General features: G+C 37.2%; 1 protein-coding gene across 2 annotated transcripts in view; it reads right to left on the reverse strand.

Moving 5' to 3' along the window:
• Positions 1-20,541, reverse strand: part of erbb4b (erb-b2 receptor tyrosine kinase 4b) — a 373,945-nt gene that overhangs the window by 203,195 nt on the left and 150,209 nt on the right. For both annotated transcript variants that reach the window (XM_048194319.1, XM_048194320.1), the window contains exon 2: positions 2,290-2,441. In XM_048194319.1, coding sequence (XP_048050276.1) covers positions 2,290-2,441 — 152 coding nt within the window. The remainder of the gene's footprint in view (positions 1-2,289; positions 2,442-20,541) is intronic.

Here is a 20,541-nt window from a genome sequence, read left to right on the forward strand (position 1 = left end):
TAGTTTCCATGGAGTTCTCATCGACTAACATGTGGCGTCATGTTAATCTTTTGTGCAAATCCAGCATTAAATTGACCCTTGTTTGTGAAGCAGTCCAGCGTAAAATGACGGCATGGTAACAACACTCTACTACAACTACTTTTCCTCTTCTCTAAAGCAGCCCAACATGGCCTTGCCGCCTTTGTTGCATGTTTATGTAAATATTAGGGTTAGTGATGTCACTAATCTGGGAGGAAACTCGTTGTAGTCCCTACCAGCCATTTGTTGTGGTCCTTAAACAGAGAACACTTTAAAAGAAATGATCTCCCTTTGCATTAAACTTTGAGCGTTGTAACTTTGCAGACGTTCTTTATGCTCTAACAGCAACATTACACACTAACGTTAAAAAATTGAAATCATAATCAACCATGCCTTTAATAATTGAGTCCATAAAAACCAAATCAGTCCAACTAGTGAATGAATCATTCAAATTGGTTTTATGAACCATATACATTGTTTAATTGAAAAGATTTGTCTCAAATAAACAATTAAATAATGAATTGAACACTGCCACTTCAGTGACCAAATGATTCATACTGTGTTTTCAAAAGAATGTTCAGAACATGAGCAAACCATTCTTTTGAACCTAATCTGTTCATTGGATCAATTAAACCAGTTCACAAAACTTATATGAATGATTTGATCACTTAAGTAGAATTGTCTGATTATTGGGTGAATTGTTCTTTTGAGTCAAATGTTTTCTATGAATTGGTTGATCTGAATAACATTGCTACTTTAGTGAACGAATGATTCATATTAGTTTTGTAAAAATGGAACAACCGATTCCATGAAAAGATTCAATTTAAAAGAACAATACTGTCATGAATTTGACATCACTACTTCAGTTAACAAATAATTATTTTGATCTGGTTCACAAATCTACTGAACCAGATACTGGGTAAAACTATATGGGTAAACTACTCCTTTAATAACTTCACAACATCTTATGCCTCAAATGCCATGAATATAATCAGTTCAATTAGTATAACTTGAACATATTCAGTTCAAGCTAAAACCATTTAGAGCTATACATCTCACCAACAAAATACCACATTGAGGTTCTCCTACATTTCCGCTGAAATCAATTGAAATTGGTCTTAAATTTAGGCAAGGGATGTGTGATAAGTAACTAGCAGGCAACGTGTTCACAAGGAAGTTCAGAAAGCCTCGCTAGTCACGTCTGAACACACATTAGACACACAATATTTACACCTATATTCTTCCTGAAGAAAAGATCCCTGACCTTTCTCTGACTACCCATTATCCTCATCATGGCACAGGCTGCAGTGTGGATGAGGGGAGGTGAGCAGAGAGGTCAGACTCCCATCTAGCTCTTTTTTTTTTCTTCACTAGCGATGTTTTGGTCGTGAACAAAAAAAAAATTAAAAAAAATGTTTTATAAGTGAACAAATCATTCTCATTCACTTCCATGCACTTACAACTCAGAAATCTCTCCCGTCTGAATCACAGGATTGCTTTAGTTACTTTTTTACTGACTTCAAAGGCAAACAGCACAGAAGTTCAAGTAGCATATCATTGGTTGGACCAACCGAATGAATATGCCCTTCACTGAACGACTTGGTGTTTTGAATCTGAACGAGACAGAGGCATACTAGTATACAATTCCACACTATATGCTTGTCTATCATACTACTTTTATTATTTCTGCCATATGCTTTTCTGATTTCAGCCTTAAAATGGAGTCAATGAAACATCTTGTCTGGAAAATGAATTAAATGAACTGGGACAGGTCATTTGCGAATTAAATGAACAAAGAAGCTACCTCATTTGTGAACAAGGATCTGCTGGTTGACTGAACAAAAGTGAAATACGAGCTCAGAAAAATACTTTTAATGGGCGTCAGTGTTCAGATTTCTGCTCTTGAAACTTATGCAAATGTGTGCATATTTAATTAGATATTGACTAATTTCAATATGTAAAAAAAACATTTAAAAAAAATTGTAATACAAAACAATTGTCTTAACATACTGTGTTTAATAAACTGGGCAATGTATGGTGATATATATTAGTTAAAATTCTTTAAAAAAAAAAAAAAAAAAAAAAACATATTACATACCGTTGCAGTGTCCGAACTCTGATACTAAACTGACTCTGGCAAATCAAGTATGGTAATTAAAATACTATTGTAAGTGACACCTTGAAACTCAGACTTTGATATGGCACAGAATATCAGGACATTATGGAAAACAAAAAATACTACACAAAATCTGAGATGTCTTGAGTACTTACCCTAAGGAATGACAGGTCACGACTGCGATCGATGCTGGTGATCTCGAGGTTACCCATCACCACCTCGCAGTTCTCGTAGTATTTACGAAGGGTCCGATACTGCTGGTCCAGATCTGACAGAGTACTCAGTTTATTCTCTGTGCCAGTACATACTGCAAAAAGAAAAGAAAAAAAAAATGAAAGAGAGAAATTACATTATTATGGTCCAAACAACAGGTGCAGGAACTGGTTGGAGGTTCAGTCCATCAAGCAAAGCAATTCAATCAGGCCTGAAGCCCATCTAAGACAGACAAGGAGGCTCCAGCCCCAGACGGACAACTTGACAAGTAATTAAACAGAGCCATTTCTGCTCATCAAACACCTTGCACCAATCAAAGACATTTGCCATCTGTTGCATCAGCTGGCATTGCCTTTGAGCCAAGAGTGTAACCCTCCCTCTCACGCCTCACTGAACCACTGTCACAACATCCATGAGCACATCCACGCCTATCCCATGCCACCCGCTCTGTGCCCACCAGAAAGACAGACAGGGAAAGGAGAGTCAGCACATGCATTACGACACCATATGATTAGACTAACTGTCAATGCAGCTGCGCATCTTCCTATTATTGAGTAACGTTATGCTAGTTTCTTAACATGCAACAGCAGAGCCCTTATTCATCAAGTGCTCATTAACAAACTCACACAGAATGAAGCGGGGGTGGCGGCTTCGTGGAGAATAAATACTTTTTCTAGGCCACATCTGCGATCTGTCAATTTAAAGGAATATTTGACCCATAAATCCAAATTTTGTCATCATTTACTCACCCTCAAACCCAGTCTCTGAAATACAAAAGAAGACATCTTGAACAGTGTCCTCTTTGCTGTTTTCCATGCTGCTAACCACTGTTACTGAATCATTTAGCTGAATTTCAAATCAGTTTGATTCATGATTAAATCATTGAGACCAGGGCTGCATTTCTTTAAATCATCGTAACCCTATGTAGATGGGAGAAACACTGGCACCAACGATCAGCTTAGCTCACAATGCTGTTTTGTGACCTGGCTTAAATGATTTATTGAAAAGACTTGACTCAAAAGAACAAATCGCTTACCAAATCTTTACTTCTCTCTTAAACATACTCAGGAGAGCTTCGTTAGATGCCCAGATTTTCAGTGAATCACAACTTTAATTTCAAACTGTTCAATTGTATGGATTCAGAAGTCTTGAAATATAATGCACGGGTAATGTGGACTAGTTTATGATGTTTTATGGTGCTTTTGCAGCATTTTAGAAGCTTGAAAGCTTATTCTTTTCTTGTTTTTTTTTTTTTAAGGAAGAAGGAAAGCCATTACAACAACACAAGTTTGAGTAAATGATGACAGAATCCTTTCATTATTTTACTTCAATCACACTGGTCAAAAGTACTATTTATTTCTTAGTTTAAAATTTTAATAAGGAACAAATTACTGAATGCACTTTAGGAAAGTAAGTATGATTAATTTTGATTTTATGTTTTCTTTTTTTAAAGGCATCAAAGCTCTTAAGCCTTCATTAGTAATCAAGACAAGCACATAACAGCCTCTGAGTCTCCCTCAAATTATCGGCGTAGAAAAAACACAAATAGTTCCCTTACTAAAAATACAGATTTTGAGAAGAATATGAAATGAAGAGAAATTGAAATATGTCGAGGTCAGGTGTTAGACTTGGGTGTTTTCAATAACCTTTAACATGAATTAGAGCGAGGGAGGTATTATGAAAGAAGCTTAGTCGTAATAAACATTTATTGCACCCTCAGGGGCTTCGTTGTGAGATTACAGGTGAATTGTGGGATATAATCTTGTTATAGGGGAGGTTCCTTTCTATACCATATTTGACAGCTAACCCACTTTAAAAAAAAGAAAAAGAAAAAGAAAAAGCCACCAACATCAAATTCATGAAGGAGGCTAAATATACTGTATTCAAATCACAGATTGACTTTTTTTTTTTTTTTAACCACCAACCTTACAGTTCACCCAAAAATGAAATTAAAATGATGACAAGATTTTTAATTTGTGATCATTTTCAAACTACCTCTCTACCTATCTATGTATAGTTGCACTGATCTTTAGGAGCTAAGATGTGCTGTGCGTTCCTGCTAGGCTCTTTATAAACACGCATTTTGTGTAAACAAACCACAGGTAAACATCATGTGAACATCACAGCATACATGACACTCATTGATTACAACACTTCTTTGCCATGGGCCACAGTAGACGTTAAATTGAAGCATGGCTGCTTACAAACCCCCTCGTTTGTCTTTTTCAATAAAGAAGAACATAGTCTTGCTGCCCCTCAGCAAACCTCCTCACTGCCGCACAAAGGCAAACAACACAAAGAAATGGCATCTTTATTTCCAGTTTATGCCTCTGACTGCAGCTTGATTGAACTGTCTTTTATTTATTTATTTAGGATCATAAATCATGGATTGGGGCATGAATCTCAGTTCTGAATTTTATATTATGATCAATTAGTGTGAAGATTATCATTCTGTTTCAAAACCAAGTGAGCTCTCTATGGCCTAGATAGGCAGCAGACACAAGAAGCATAACTTAAATAGAATCTCATAAGTGACTCATTTTGAACAATACACAAGAAGCAACCTCAAAGTACACATGATTTTACAGATTGTCATTATAGTAACACTTTATTTCGATGGTCCACTTCAGACATTCTATTAAACTATAAGTAACTTCACAAATACAGTCATTAGAGTATTAATAGACTATCTGCTTAATATCTGCTGACACTTTATTTATATGGTCCTCCAACACGCATTCTACTTTGCTAACTAACTAACTAACTTTGCATCTACATGTCAACTTATTCTACTAACCTGAACCCTAACACAACAGTCTACAGTCTACTAGTACTCTAATGAAAGTTAGTTGACATGTAGCTGCAAAATTAGTAGTGTATAAAGTGGACCAGCGAAATAAATTGTCACCTTAGCATGTTGCTAAGCTAATGAGATACTCCAACTAGCATAATAATGCATACTGTAACACAAAAAAAAAAAAAAATCCAAATAGACCATTTTAATGAATCTGAATTACTTTTACAATAACATTTTTGTATTGAATGTGTTGAAAGTATATTTATAATCAACATTTTTCCATCATTTTTCTTCACATAGCCCATTGCAGTGCATTATGGGATTATCATAACCACCACTACTCTTATAATTTAGCCAAGAGAAGAAGACATGATCGCATTGTCTATCCTTTGAAAACGTTTTTGTGTCTAAGATGCCTTAAAATCCAGCTCAGTAGATTTTGGAACAAAGCTTCTAATAACAAATACATGTGTTCATATAAGCACATGCTTTTATAATTTTTTTTAACCCCAAAGCTGACATTATTTCTATCACAAAGAACAAACTTCACAGTGGACCTTCACAGTAAGAGAATAGAACATGAACAGCTCTGAAGTACTAAGCCTTGAATATTTTTCATTTTTCTTTCATTTTTACAGACATATGGTGTTTGCAGAATAGATTTAAAGACCTCTGCAACACACACACACACACACACAATCAATCCTTGTTTGAGATAAATCATTTTAAAAGACACTGTTGATGCTGCTTTGCAGCTTCTGTAGTTTTATAAACACGAACATATTCTAGATTGAAAACGGGTAGCATTGAAACATTTTTATTTAGTGCTTTATGTATTAATTTTCTTACTACAGCAGCATGCCGAAGTGCACCTGATTCAATCCCACCACATGTCTAATGCGTTTCATCAAAGAAATAAAATGCTCTCTTTCCTTACTCAGTCACAGATACACAAACAAAACTGTTTATCATCCCCCCATAGCTCTAACTCGTGCCGGCCTTGCATTTGTCAGGAAGGTGCGTGTGTATATCCAACATGACCGGAATACATAAAGCACTTCCTTATCACTGGGACAGTGAAAGATGCTTTTAGACCTGTGTCTGAAAGGTGCAGCCAATGGGAATCTAAACAGAATTTCAGCACCCATTTCCTGAAGACATGGGATGGGAAAACTAAAAGAGAATTAAAAATGACAAATTCTGGCATTATTTACTCACAGAGAAAACTGTGTGAGACTTAACCCCGATTAAACTCGTAAAACCTTCTACAAACTGTTTTTGATTTTTAGTTTGACAAGGGACCAAAATATTTGTCATCACAAAAACAAAATAGCATTTTTATATCATTAGAGTTTCATATCACAACTGCTAATAAACAACTCGGCATAAACATGACCTCCATTCTCATCAATTCCGACTCTACTCTTGTATATTTATATTCTCATTGGAATTAAACACTCCTCTATTAGTCAATGGATTTCATAAGTATTGCACAAAATGACTTCATCAATGAAGAACGGGGGTTTATTGAACATCAATATAAGCGAGAAAAGAAGTCGGAGTCTCCAAGGCATATTGGACCCACAGCAATGGCAGAAAAGGTCATGCCAATAGCCGCCAACTCATTGAACTAAATAAAGTTGCAAATGTCACTTCCTGAAGTAAACATCGTCAATGCATCAGCTTAAAGGACGTGAGCGGATTGGAAGATCGGGGCTGATCGCCAGAGGGGTATGGTGATGGTGTGATCCATGCAGTCAGTCGTACTGCAGTCAGGTTTGTTCGCCTGTTAAGAGGGCATCTGGTGAAGGACTAAACTGTAATAATGACAGTCATGATTGCATCTCTGCGTGACAGTGCTACGGTCCGGTAACCGTGTCCTCTACAGTCCCAGTCACTAGTCTATGGGTCTGCCCTCTCCATATGGGACCGGCTGATATTAGTATCATAAACACTTTAGCAGGCTGACTCGACCGACTGAGCACTGGAGCTTTGAACTCACCCGTGAGGTCAGGATACGGTGACATTAACAATTGTCCGAAGGCTCGTGCACCTATAAATAATCGGTTTATTGCTCTCTGAAGCACCCAAAGAGATGATTTATCAAGTAAATGTCTCATGAAATGATCATGAAAATAGTATCGGATTCACTAGAGGGCTCAGATTAAACTTGAGTTAAACGTTTTAAATTGGATGGCGTTTAGCTGTCAGCCCAATTTTTGTTTTAACAGCATACTGTGACAGTTCACCCAAAAATTTTGTCATTGCTTATTCACTCTCATATTGTTCCAAACCCATATGACAATCTTTCTGCCGAAGAAAAGGGGATTTTTTAAGAACATCTTGGCCGCTTTTGTCCATGTAATAAAAGTGAGAAAAAAGGCACGATAAAAAATAGCTTTCTGTGAGGAACACACCAAAATAAATGACAGAAAATGAAAAATAAATAAAATAAAATAAAATAAAATAAAATAAAATAAAATAAAATAAAATAAAATAAAATAAAATAAAATAAAATAAAATAAAATAAAATAACCTTTAGATGCACATATATACATTTCAGTCTGCTACTCAGAGGTATTTAATGATTCCAAAAGACTTGGAATATAGTGCACGAGTCGCTTTTATGACTCATTATGGGGATTTTCTTTTTCTTACTTTTTAAAAAAAAAAAAAAGTAAGCAATACAGCTTTAAAAACAACATGAGGGCGAGTAAATGATAGAAATTAAAATTTTGGATGAAAAAGACAATGACAGTAAATGTGCACATGGTACTTCTGCATCACTGATGTCACGGCATTACTCAAAGTGAAGTACAACCTATTTGGAGTGGGATGTATCATTGTACAGTATACAGTCTGTCCCTCAGACCCTTTGTTCCCAAACACTGGCCTCCTGTGTGTCCTGGAGGAGGACGGCACAGTCCATAAGCAAACAGACTCCTTTATCTATCTTGTTTTCTCTTTTCCAGGTCTCACAATGTGAAGACAAAGAACTGGTGTTCACAGTGTTCTCAGTCGAATGGGCTGTGCTGACCAAGGTCCATGCCTTATTACCCATAATCCCATAGGCCATCTCATTGACACCAGGCAGAGAAAAAGACATACCTCTGGGAGAGAAGAATGTATCAGGATGGAAACTAAAAGATTATCCTGACAGGAATTTGAAGGGAATAAACTTTGGTTTATCTCTACTGAGCTGTGGCGGATTTGCAGTGAGAGTGGAACAATTGCGACTAACCAAATTTTGTTTTTTTATTATATATTATTTATTATATATTTACATAAATATAAAACATATCTCGACTAATCTAATATGGATATTAAGATATCATAAACACTAAAATCATGATTTTCTGTAGAGCTGCTTCGATACAATGTGTATTATGAAAAGTGCTATATAAATAAATTTCACTTGACCTGAAATACTGAAATACTGACTAAATTTAAAGGATATCCATAAATTTAATTTCTAAATATACAAATACATTATCCTTTACTTTTGATTCATACTTTATTCAAAAGGCACAATTACTAAAACAAAAACCTGTGTAAAAATATGATATTTCAGCATGCTAAGTGTCATCTTCCATGGAAGAGGAAGATGGCTCACTCTTGTTTTAACCCTATCAGCAGGATCACTATGACAAGCAGCTTCCTTTCAGGAGTCTCTGCGTGGATGATTTGGAGGAAAGCCACAAACCCTGAGGCACAGCAACTGCTTAAACCAAGGACAGGCCCGTATTCCCATCCTCCCATCTCACGGAGGCCCAAATCCTATTTTTGGTGATGTTGATCGAGTCATAAATCCATGTCATCCGCTAATAGCAGGAATATTTATTATCACAGGCCCATCACATGGAGGCCGCAACAAAAGGCATTTAATTTGCTGCAGTATGGCAACTCTCACAGTTTCAGAGCACTAGGTCATTGGCAATTAGAGAGTGCAAGAAATGTGCTGACAGCTGGTGGGAACTCAGTCTCAAAAACCCATCTTTGTGTCTAAGGAGCACTTCTTTTTTGTTTTCGGCATTCTCTCTGGCTGTTCTATCTGTGCAGGCATCAGACTGGTGTGACTGAAAACCTTCCTAATGGCTTTTACAGCACATTTACAGCAGAGGCGCCCCCGTCATCAATTACCCCCCTGCCTGCTCTGAGTGTTGCGGTGTATCCTTCATGCGGGAGGGAGGCCATCTCATCCCTTCACGTGGCCTATGAAATGAATCTTCATCAAGTAAGCGAGCAGTCCTCATAAATTACAGCGGCTTGAGCCTCTGCTCCTCCCCCTCTTCCGTTTCTGTCATTAAAAAAAGGGGGAAGGATTTCTCCGGTTAATTTTTCTCTGGACTAGAATTTACACGAAAGCTGGAAGGGCAGGGGACATCTTCCACTACAAGGGAAAAGGAATCTGATGTGTGTGCATGTGTTTGTGTGTGTAATGTGGGACTGATTAGGAGAAGGAGCAGGCAGAGAATGAATAAACGGCCTGTTAATGCCTAGTTTCCAGACCAACTTCTTGGCTTAAAAGAGGTTAGTGGCTCAGATCTGCCACTGCAGAAAATATCCCAAAGGAAACGGGATGATTCTAAAATGGATTTCATGCAGAAAAAGCTTTTGCACAATATTAAAAATCATTATTTTACATGACAATCCCTCATTACAGATAACTAGAATTATATATTAGTAAACGTGAATGGCACATGACCTCGCAGCCACAATGCTTGGTTTCCAGGAGGTTGCTATGTGGTTGCTACATGGTTGCTAGGCTAGCTGCTTACAGACTAAAGTATTATCTATGATCTCACTTATGGTTACTAGAGACGAGACCTTCAAAATTAGCTTGTTATGCAGAATGTCCCAGATCGTCACGCCATGCACAAATCTTTGTGCTACCACAGCAATGGACGAGCTGTTAGAGTTAACACTAATCTCCTGCGATCCATCACTGTAGACCACTTATGACAGGGTAGGCTGTTCTCCTCATTTCTTTCTTCATCTGTCTTACAGCTTGCAAAACAGGGGGCTGACCACATTTCTCTTTATCCCTTACGCTAATTTCATCTGCTTCCCCTCTTCACAGTCGGATGACATCATCTGCATATATGGAAAAAGAAAAAAAAAAAAAAAAAAAAAACTGTATCTCTATTATGTTGAAGTTCCTGCAAGAAACCATCTGTATCTAGTAAAGTGGTCACTATGACACATTTAAAGAGAGAAGTGAAGTGCACTCATCTTAAGCATTGCAGGGTTGTGCATCATTCAGAACTGAACGGAGAATGCTTTTTAAATTTAATCCAAATGAATTCCTGAATTTGAACAACAGGATACAGAACTGCAATTTGAATTTGAATGGAAAAAAAATGAATAGTTAAAATGTAAAAAAAAAAAAAGTTCATTTGAATTTCAGTTCATTTTAATTCTACTACTATATGAAGAGTTCAGATGCAAAAGCCACAAAACGTCAAAAATGAGATAATGATATTGAGCGAATGCTCTCCGCACATAGCATACGTTCATCAAATACTTTCGAATGCTTCAAAACCGCTAAATCCTAGCATCAAACCATTCAGAAATACTGGTTCGTTGGCAGAAACCGTTAAATGCCACATCCCATTGTCAGCAAAAGCCTTTGAGTCAACAGAAGAACCAATCAGAAGACGCACATCGAATCATATGATGTCAAGATGAATGACATTTACATTACATTTACATTTAGTCATTTAGCAGACACTTTTCTCCAAAGCGACTTACAAATGAGAATAGTAGAATCAAATCAACATGAGAACAACAGTATGCAAGTGCTGTGTGAAGTCACAGTTCCGTCAGTAAAGTGCCGAATATCGATACCGATGCCTATACATTTATTAATTTCTCTCTCTCTTTTTTTTTTTTTGATGTTGCAGTTTTCTAAGCACAACACAGTGAGACTAATGAATGTAGGACAGCTTCTTTATTATTACGCTAATGAAAAAAGTAATAATTTTTATGTGCTTGTCACAAACTTAAACAACAAAAATTTCACAGTGTCCAATAACCATGTCCAATTACCAAAATATATAATTGTTGTTATATAAAAAGAAATTTACAAACAATACAACAAATACTATAAAAATTAAAGATTTAGACTAGATAAAAATTAAATACACTTGTTTTTCAGATACAGTAGGTTTATTTACCATGTATACATTTATTTAACATATTTTGTTGTTTTATTAACATTAATGACAAATATAGGCTAAGGTCCCTTTAAGACCGAATCCATGACACATAGCCTATCCTGTTTTCATCCAAATGTTTACGTCCACTTAAGCCATAATCGACTGTATTTACGTGAGATACTACACACAATGGATATTTTGACAACTATGTGTGCATTTGACCATTCAGGCGCGAGGAGAAGTGATCGCTCGCTGTCTAAAAGAACTGGGATCGCGTGCAAGAAAGAGAGAGAGAAAGAGCGCTTCTGTCATTCAGCGCGATTCCGCCTATCACCTAATCGATAACGAAAGCATGTAGTTCGCAATGTGTGTTGCCATCATTCATTTTGAAGTATTTCCACACCTCTGAGGCTGCCGCCGGTGTCTCTGTGCAATTCTGTCAGTTACATCACGTGAGGTATTGGTCTTTGGTATCGGGGGTATTTTTACGAGTACAAGTACAAGTACATGAGCTTGGTATCGATACTAGTATCGGCATCGGAGCATCCCTACTGAATATTACTAATGTCACATAGACTACTATTTAGGATGGATAGTATGCACGTTGAGACACAGGCACTGTCTTTACAGCACATGGAGCGTGATAATGCACAGCCACGGCAAACAGACACGAAAAATATAACCAGTTTAACCACCATCACTACGAATTATTTATTAAATTTAGCTCTTAATGAGAGCTCTGTAGTCTCAACAATAATTAACCAAGACCATTCAAACATTTTCATGACATTTAATTCGTAAAACGACTTTGATTTCCGAGCTGGTTCTGATCGAGGCTTGGCTATCTATCACTGTAACCGGAAAAACTTTTACCCGGCGTGGATCATTCCGGAAGCCAAAAACCCGGAAGTGTGAAATAGGCCTATTCCAGTTCAGCTTCCTGTGGGGTGTGGCCAGCTCAATTCAAATTCCACCTCATGAACTGAAGGGGATCAAATTCCCGACCTTTCTGGATAAAACATACAACTTCAAAACAAGATGTTCCTTAAATATCACAGAATCAGCAAACTCTCATTTCCCTCAGAGTGCTTTCTAATGGAAGGCAGATAATGGATGAATGATTCTAGCATACATCACAATCTGCCTGAAGGCTCGTTTCATATAATAGCTGCGAGGGTTACGTGTAAGAGACATCATAACAGATGGGTTGGAGGGTTACCCAAACACTTTAATGAATGCAGGATTGCATTGGTATCCCTGACCTCTTCCATCATGAACATGCAGAACTAGTACGGTGCCTGTAAATGAAGAATATTACTCCATCTCACCGAGACTTTACACGCCTAAGCTCTGGATGTTGGCTGTTTCCTTTTAATTTGTGCTAGCCTGTCTTGCTCATTATGCCTTGAATCGATTGAATTTGTTTTAATGCTGCGCATAGGAATGTAAACTGCAAGTGGTTGGCATTTAAAAAGATATACAAACGCTCAGCCAATACAATCACGGCAGAAACAGCGATAGAATTTAACTGGGAAGGCAATCTACACTCACATAATAGTGGTATAATATATAAGGTGGGTGAAAGGTTTGGCTGTGTGATGAAGAGCTGGGCAAACCGTATTAATTATCAGAGCTATCAAGGGAATATACTGCTCACTTAAATTGCTTGGCAATGCAGGTCCACTCACACTATAGCTCTGAGACGTCAGCTCAGTATCTTGGCCCTTCAAACAGCAATTCTTGCTTTATGATTTCCATATTTGTGTGAGCCAAACACACTGCCATACCACCAGTGACTATCATTCCAGATTATGTTTTCTTCTTGCAAGGGATGTAAGATATTTTGGTCAGTCTTTTCAAACACTCAAAGTTTCAAAAAGATACCCCAATCTCACTGCACTGTAGGACTGGGTATCAATTAAGATTTATTGATTCATTTCTGTTCCATTTATTTTGATTCAGTTTGATTTGATTATAATTAATTTATGGATATTTAGAACTATTACACCGTGTCTACACCAGATGTGACTTTTTATCGCAACAGCTAAAAGCTGTCTACACTGAACACGACAAGCCGACCGTTGCAAAGCACTTGGACTACATCAGAAATAGAATGGGGAATACGTTTACTGACGAGAATTTGTCGCGTTCAGTCGTGTCGTGCCGCATCCAGTGTAGACAATTTCACTGATTATAATGGGTTCTATTGACTTTTGATGCATCGCATTGCATCACGCCGCTCGCGGCCGGTGTACACACGGTGTTACTCTACTACTGCTGTAAATTAGTGTTTTAAACGGATTCAAACCAATGACTCTTTGAATTATTCACTAAAGGAACTAGATTGTAGCAGTCTTTGGTTTTGAATTTGAATACTCCAGTAGAGAAGCTCCAAAGAATTGGCTTAGAAGAATCATTTTGCTTGTGAATTGGGCAATAACGCTGCATGTTTTTGATTCACTAAAAAGAATTGGCTCATTAGAATCATTTATTTGTGAATCAGACTATACTGGTCATATTAAGGAAACAATGATACAGGGGTTTTCTACCTTGGTACATTACAACAGTATTTATTTTAAAGCTAACAAAAAGTCCAACAACAGCTAGTTTAAAAGAATAATTAATGATTAATGGAATTAATCAGAATTTTTTTTTTTTTTTTTCCCATCCAACCCTACGCCATTGCTTAATGTTATTATGGCCGCTCAAGTCGAATGTAATCCCACCTGTTGCCAATAGGGTCACATAAATTACAAACTTCACCTTTAATGTCCTCCACATACCTTCATGGAGCACGCAAATAAGCGAATCAGGTTCCAATCCTAAAAATGGAAATTTGACAGTATAATCTGTATCTCCAGCAGAAACAGCCAAACATGAGCCTTATAAATTAGCTTCATGCTTTAAACAACGACAGAGCCGCTGAGGGAATATGGATGTGTTGTTATTGTTTGAAAGTGTTCATTACCACATCACCACAAAGAAGCTGCAGGTTAAAGCAATTATAGTCTGGCCTTTGTACGTGCTGAATTGGAGAAATGCTAATTTGACATGTTATTACAGCCAAGCCAAAACATCCCCGCCAAACACACCCGGGCAATTCCCTCTCCTTCATGCTCAGCCTTGGTGTTGTTGAATTACAGCAGGGTTGTGTAGGTGATGGTAATGCAGGTTGAACAGACCCACTACATCTCTGTAACATCGGTAAAAGCTATGCCGGGGCAATTATTAATGTCTTGTGTCTGTTCTAGAGCTGTTTGGGAGAAACGGAACAAATTGGCTTTGTGGTGCAGAAAGAGGATGCTATTGAACACAGTGGAATGGAGTGAGAAGTCATTAAAGCATTGCGAGCCAAAGGAGAATGGGTTTAGTGTCTTCCATTTCAGCTAATTTCTGAGAGTTTCAATCCAGTTCTAACCTCTACAGGTTTAACCGTTGTAACTAAGTTCTACTGCAAAAAAAAAAAAAAAAAATCCAATTCAGACCTCCATGCAAGTCAATCAAGAAGGTCCTGCGAGTGTAAGGTGGTCTCAGGTGTTATTTGAGCGCAGGACAGACAGGAGGAGCGTAGCACACATCCCAGAAGTTCTTTCAGGCCGACGCTAATTTGTGTTCTTCTCTTGGGGCTCACTGGTAGTGTTCATCGAGGGCTCAGGAGCTGCTAATTGTTTAATCTTCAAGGAGGTCAGTCTCCTCACTTACACAAATTAGCCCTGAGCCTGGAGCCATGGGAAATTAGGCCTCGGGCTTCTTTTCTGGCACAGAAGCCACTTTCACAGCCAGAACTGGCGGTTTTCTCTTTCTTTTCACATTTTCCGCTTCCTTCCATCTCTCTGACACTCACTCTTGCTCTTTTCCCCTCTGACTGTTTTCTTATCAGGAATCGATACATCGCCTGGGACATGAGAACGAAGATGAAAGCCGAGTTGATTTCTTGGAAGACCGTGTCACTACTAATACAAGATGAATTGCTTAACTCACCATAAGGAAGAAATACAGCCATTGATCTTGGAGGTGTTTGAGGTAATTGAATAGACAGATCTCAGCTGGCAGCTGAACAGAGCAGTTTAGTTCGTATGGGCGCCGACGGTGACGCAACAACAAGGCCTTTCAAAGACCTCTGCTTTCAGAGCACATGGATGTACAAGACATTTTACAGCGACAGTCTTGCCTCAATCGATAAAAGTGAGCTGCACATCACACTGTATGCTAATATCTTGTGCTTTGCAATAGCCTGCAGACACTTGATGCATTTAAGCAGGGCAGCACAACTACTTTTAGATTCCTCAGGGGAAAAAAACTTAAAAGTTAGACTTTTGGAGATCTCAAACGTTTCACCTAAAGTGCCTTAGGAGAGATACAAAAAATAAAGACACAAATGAGACACACACAGCACAAATATAGAGCAAATGTGAATTGCATAATTGAGATTAGTTGGTCATGGAAGAATTTATGTTCCAGTTCATTTTGAAATATTTTCATTACAGACTTTGGTACGTTGCCAAACCTGAGCACAATTTGAGGCATTGTTTCTTCTGAAACACTACCAGACACATTAATTTACAGGGATTTATTCTCAGGAGAAAAATCGGAGAAGCAGTAACTGATCACCATTCAGTCTCACTTTAAAAAAAACAACCAAGATCTCTTCTTTTGTGATCTATTGGACATCCAGACTTATCAAATTACTGTAATGAATTAATCTGAATTAAAAAAATAATAATAATAATTAATTGAAATAAAAATAAAAACTATTTGGAAAAACATTAAACTGAACTAAAATACATTTCCATGACCCTAAAATGAGCAAAAAATTATATTTTTATTGTTCAACAATTTAATACAAACAATTTGCCATTTAATCAACACAAAAAGCAATAATAATAATAAAAAAATAATAATAAAAAAAAACTAAGACTATAATGAAAAAAACTTTAGTAACTAAAATTATAATACATTATAGTTAAAATATATTGCATAAAATGAACAGTCATGGAGTGAATTCTAAGGACAATTTAACTAAATCAAAAGAACTAACTGAAAACAAAACAGAAACAAAACTAAATACAAATTTATAATAATCCTGGAATTTTTAAAAGTGGTTGCTTTCTCACCTTCACACAAGATATGTCACATTCTCTAGCATTCCAACCTCTGTCAGAGTTGTACATCTGCCTGACCCATGATCCCTTCAGCACTTAGGTTCAGGTAAGAGAAAACATGACGACTTGCAGTCAAAAAAGGTTTAAGTGGAGTTCTTTTGGCATGCAGCCTTCCCTTTCAGAGCAACACTACAGGAAGTCCAGTTCACTCTGTGCCCAATCAACTGAGACAGGAGTGCAGAAAACCTTCTCACTGCAGAGATGTCCTATCAAAACTGAAATATCTGTACTCTACAGCAGAAAAACACAGGAACAGGAACAGGAACATTATCTGTAATGTTTGCAGATTCCATCATTTTTTAACCTTCCACCACTTGTGTTATATGTAGAGATAGACCCAGGGCTTGATATTAACTTTTTTGCTCACCAGCAAAAGTTACTAGCCACAAATTTTGACTTCGATTCCATAGGGGAAAAACTACCATATAGATATTTTTAATATTATCTTATAATTTGACAGTGTATACGTATATTAGGCTGCTGTCACTTTAAGACCTGATGCATGGATCCATTATGCTGTTACAAATGCGTTTTCTTTCTCAACTGTTTGTGTTCCCTTAAAACATTACTTGACCGGCATTTTGACATTATTTTGTGCATATTTGACTGTTTAAGCACAATACGCAGCAAAAAATAACTCAATTTAGTACTGAGATATGGCTTTATATGCTCACACTTTGGGTAAAATTATGCGCAATACATCTACCATGCATCTACCAACCCAGAAAACGTGAAAATGGACAACCCAATAACTTTGTTTTGGTCAGCTTTTCTCTGCAAGCATGTGAAAAAACGAGCCGTTCAGATTTCACTCTCCTTGTGACGTCGGAAGGGGATCTTATTATAATATACCGCCCCATGTTTCCACCTATGGCGCCGCCATTTCGTTTTCTCAGGTGACAACGGTGTACCATAACACTGGTCCTGGAGTGCAGCTGTCCTGCACAGTTTAGCTACAACCCTTATCAAACACACTTGAATGTCTTCAGGATTACTAATGTAAAATTCATATAGGCCTACCAGTATGTGCAAGTCATTTTACACGAGGCTGATTTGCACACGAGGGTCAGTAAAACACAGGATTTGCACAGAAGTTGATTCTCAAAGATAGATTGATACCAACTGTTCATGATCCAATTTCATATCTATTTTGTGATGTTTGCAAATTGTCTTACTGAATGTGTTTCATTAGCATGTTGCTAATGTGCTGTTACAATTGTGCTGTTTCTTACTGTATTCACGGAGACCAGACCCATGTCATTATTTTCATTTTTAACCAGAAAACGCTTGCAGTCTGTATAATTCATAAACGCATTCATTCTTATTGAGTCTCTCCAACAGTATGTAGCTTTAGCCAAGTTAGCCGTGCAGCATGTTATCAAACCCATTCAGAATTGAATGTTAACAAACATCCACAACATACATGCCATACCTACGTCGTGATCTGATATGCTGTATCACAAACAGTTTTTAATGATCCATTTTGAGAGTTATATTTGCTGTGTGAGCTTCTCCTGTATTATTTATGCCTCAGTGTATTGGAATTGAGAACCTGGGGGGCAGGGAGCACGAGCTCATTTGCATTTAAAGGTACACACACCAAATCAACGCATTTTTTCTCCGCCCAAAAATAGGCAGTTAAAACATGGTATAATAAAAAAAAAATCCATGGGGTATTTTTTTTTTTTTTTTTTTTGAAACTTCACAGACACATTCTGGGGAAACCTGAGACTTATATTACATCTTGTAAAAAGGGGCATAATAGGTCACCTTTAAGTGGAAAAATGACAAAAAAAAAAAAAAATTGTAATCAGTATTTTTGTAATAACAAAAAAATGTGCATGGCCTACAAGCAACATGGCTCAATGTGTCAGACCACTAACCACTATGTCATGGCTCTGACCAGATTCCACTCTCTTAACAAATTATGAAGAGCCTGACATCTATAACATCTGTTACAAATTTTATTCATTTACGATCACTTGCTGAACACACAAACATTAATGAATCATCTTACAAACTAGAACCAAACCCACATATGTGTACCTGAAGTTGGCATGTGAGGGTCTAACCTGCGTGTGCCATAATTGTTATATACCCCTTGGCTTCAGGCAGTTATGCTTCCTGACGTCAAATTAGGCACTAATGAAAAACAAGTCACAATGAATAAAGCTCAAGCTCACCAGACCCTCCATCTGCCACCCACCATAATGAAGAGACTCCGAGAGAGAACTGCAGGATGACTTTGGAAACAAGCTTTGAGACGGAGCGGTGGAGTGAAACAGGGACGGAGGTTTCCGTAGAGGGGGGCCGTCCGTTCCGTCTCTCACTGTTTCTCATTATACCAGCCCAGACACTTCACATCTGAGGCTCACACAGCTGCCAGAGGATGACACAAAATGAAGGACTACGAGCTTCAACTGGCCGGTCTTTATAACTCAGTTTCTTTAAAGTGGGTTGACATGTGCTCTGACCTTTTATCACTGTCATTACAGAGAGAGCACGTCTGTGGCCATGCCTCAGCGGAGGTTTACCCGATCCTGGCTGCAGTGGCGCTACAACATGCAGGGACCTACATAGGGTGGCTGCTTCTGCTGCAAAAACAGAAGTGGTGCTGACTAATTCATTATGCTTAATGAGAAAGTTTCCATTCTAGACACAAATCATGGAGTCTCACCCTTTAGCCACAACATTTAATCCAGGCCCCAAATTTATCCAAAACCCTGAGTTCTGTAGTTAAACAATTGCAAGCTTAATTCCTTCTATAAGCAAACCTTTCCTTAAAAATCAAGAACTGATTTGCATAGAAGTGTAAAAATGATTATGATGCAATGCATTGGTCACAGAATTTAAAATGATAACTTACTTTCTAGGCTAAATCTGACCATTTAGTCCATATATTGATTGAATTGATTGAATTATTGTCAAAAATAAAATAAACAGAGGTATAAAGTGACTATACATCAATATGAAAATGCAATGTACTGACTACAGAACTCAAAAATCTGATTATAATTAAGTCCACAATAATGAAGCAATTAGATGTAGTAAAAAAAAAAAAAAAAACTAAAATTGAAATTTTATTATCGAGTAACTTACTGTTCAGAATATACTTGGACAGTTAGTCCATATTTTGATTGAATTATTGTCAAAAATAAAATAAACAGAGAACATTAATAAACATTATGCATCAATCTGAAACTGCAACACATTATCTACATAATTTAAAAATCGGATTATAATTAAGTCTAAAATAAAGAAGCAATTTTATATCATAAAAAAAATAAAATTTTATTATCGAGTATCTTACTGTTCAGAATATACTTGGGCAGTTAGTCCGTATTTTGATTGAATTTATTGAATTATTATCAAAAATAAATTGAACAGAGGTGTAAAAATGATTATGCATCAATCTGTAAAAATGACAGCTCTCATTGAAGTATATGCGTGAGACATCACTGCTGCTGTCAGAGCGCGATCAGACCTCACTAAGCGAATGCTGAACGCGGTTGGACATAGTGGTGTATTAGAGTTAAAAAATGCTATAAATATTGTTCGGTTTGACGCACAAACCGACCGTTTCGTGTCTTAGGACATCAATGTGTCGTCACGATCCGCAGGGTTTAATTTGGACTTGTCTATGCAAGTTTTATTTACTCTTATAGTAGAAGTTCCCATCCACTAGCATTATTTGACTGACAGACGGCAACGGTTAGAGTTAAAAATCATCATTTGTGTTCGACTGAAGAAACAAAGTCACCTACAGCTTGGATGCGCTGGGGGTAAGCAGATAAACAGCAAATTACCAGTTACTCTGAAGTTGATGAAATGAAGAGAATAAAGTTTTTATTTGCATTTCTTTCCAAATATAATAATTAATGATTCATTATTAATTATAATGAAATTATCTTTAATTTAAAAGAAGGTATAAAAAGCAGAACCCCCAAACTATCGGTACCGTTATCGGCAGATATCAATCTGAATATTCGGCTATCGATATCGATGGAGAAATTTAGTATCGGTATAGAAATTTAGTATCGGTGCATCTCTAGTAAAAATTATTGTTAAATTGTTATT

Source organism: Megalobrama amblycephala, linkage group LG6 (assembly GCF_018812025.1).
Source record: "Megalobrama amblycephala isolate DHTTF-2021 linkage group LG6, ASM1881202v1, whole genome shotgun sequence".
Classification (NCBI taxonomy): Eukaryota; Metazoa; Chordata; class Actinopteri; order Cypriniformes; family Xenocyprididae; genus Megalobrama; species Megalobrama amblycephala.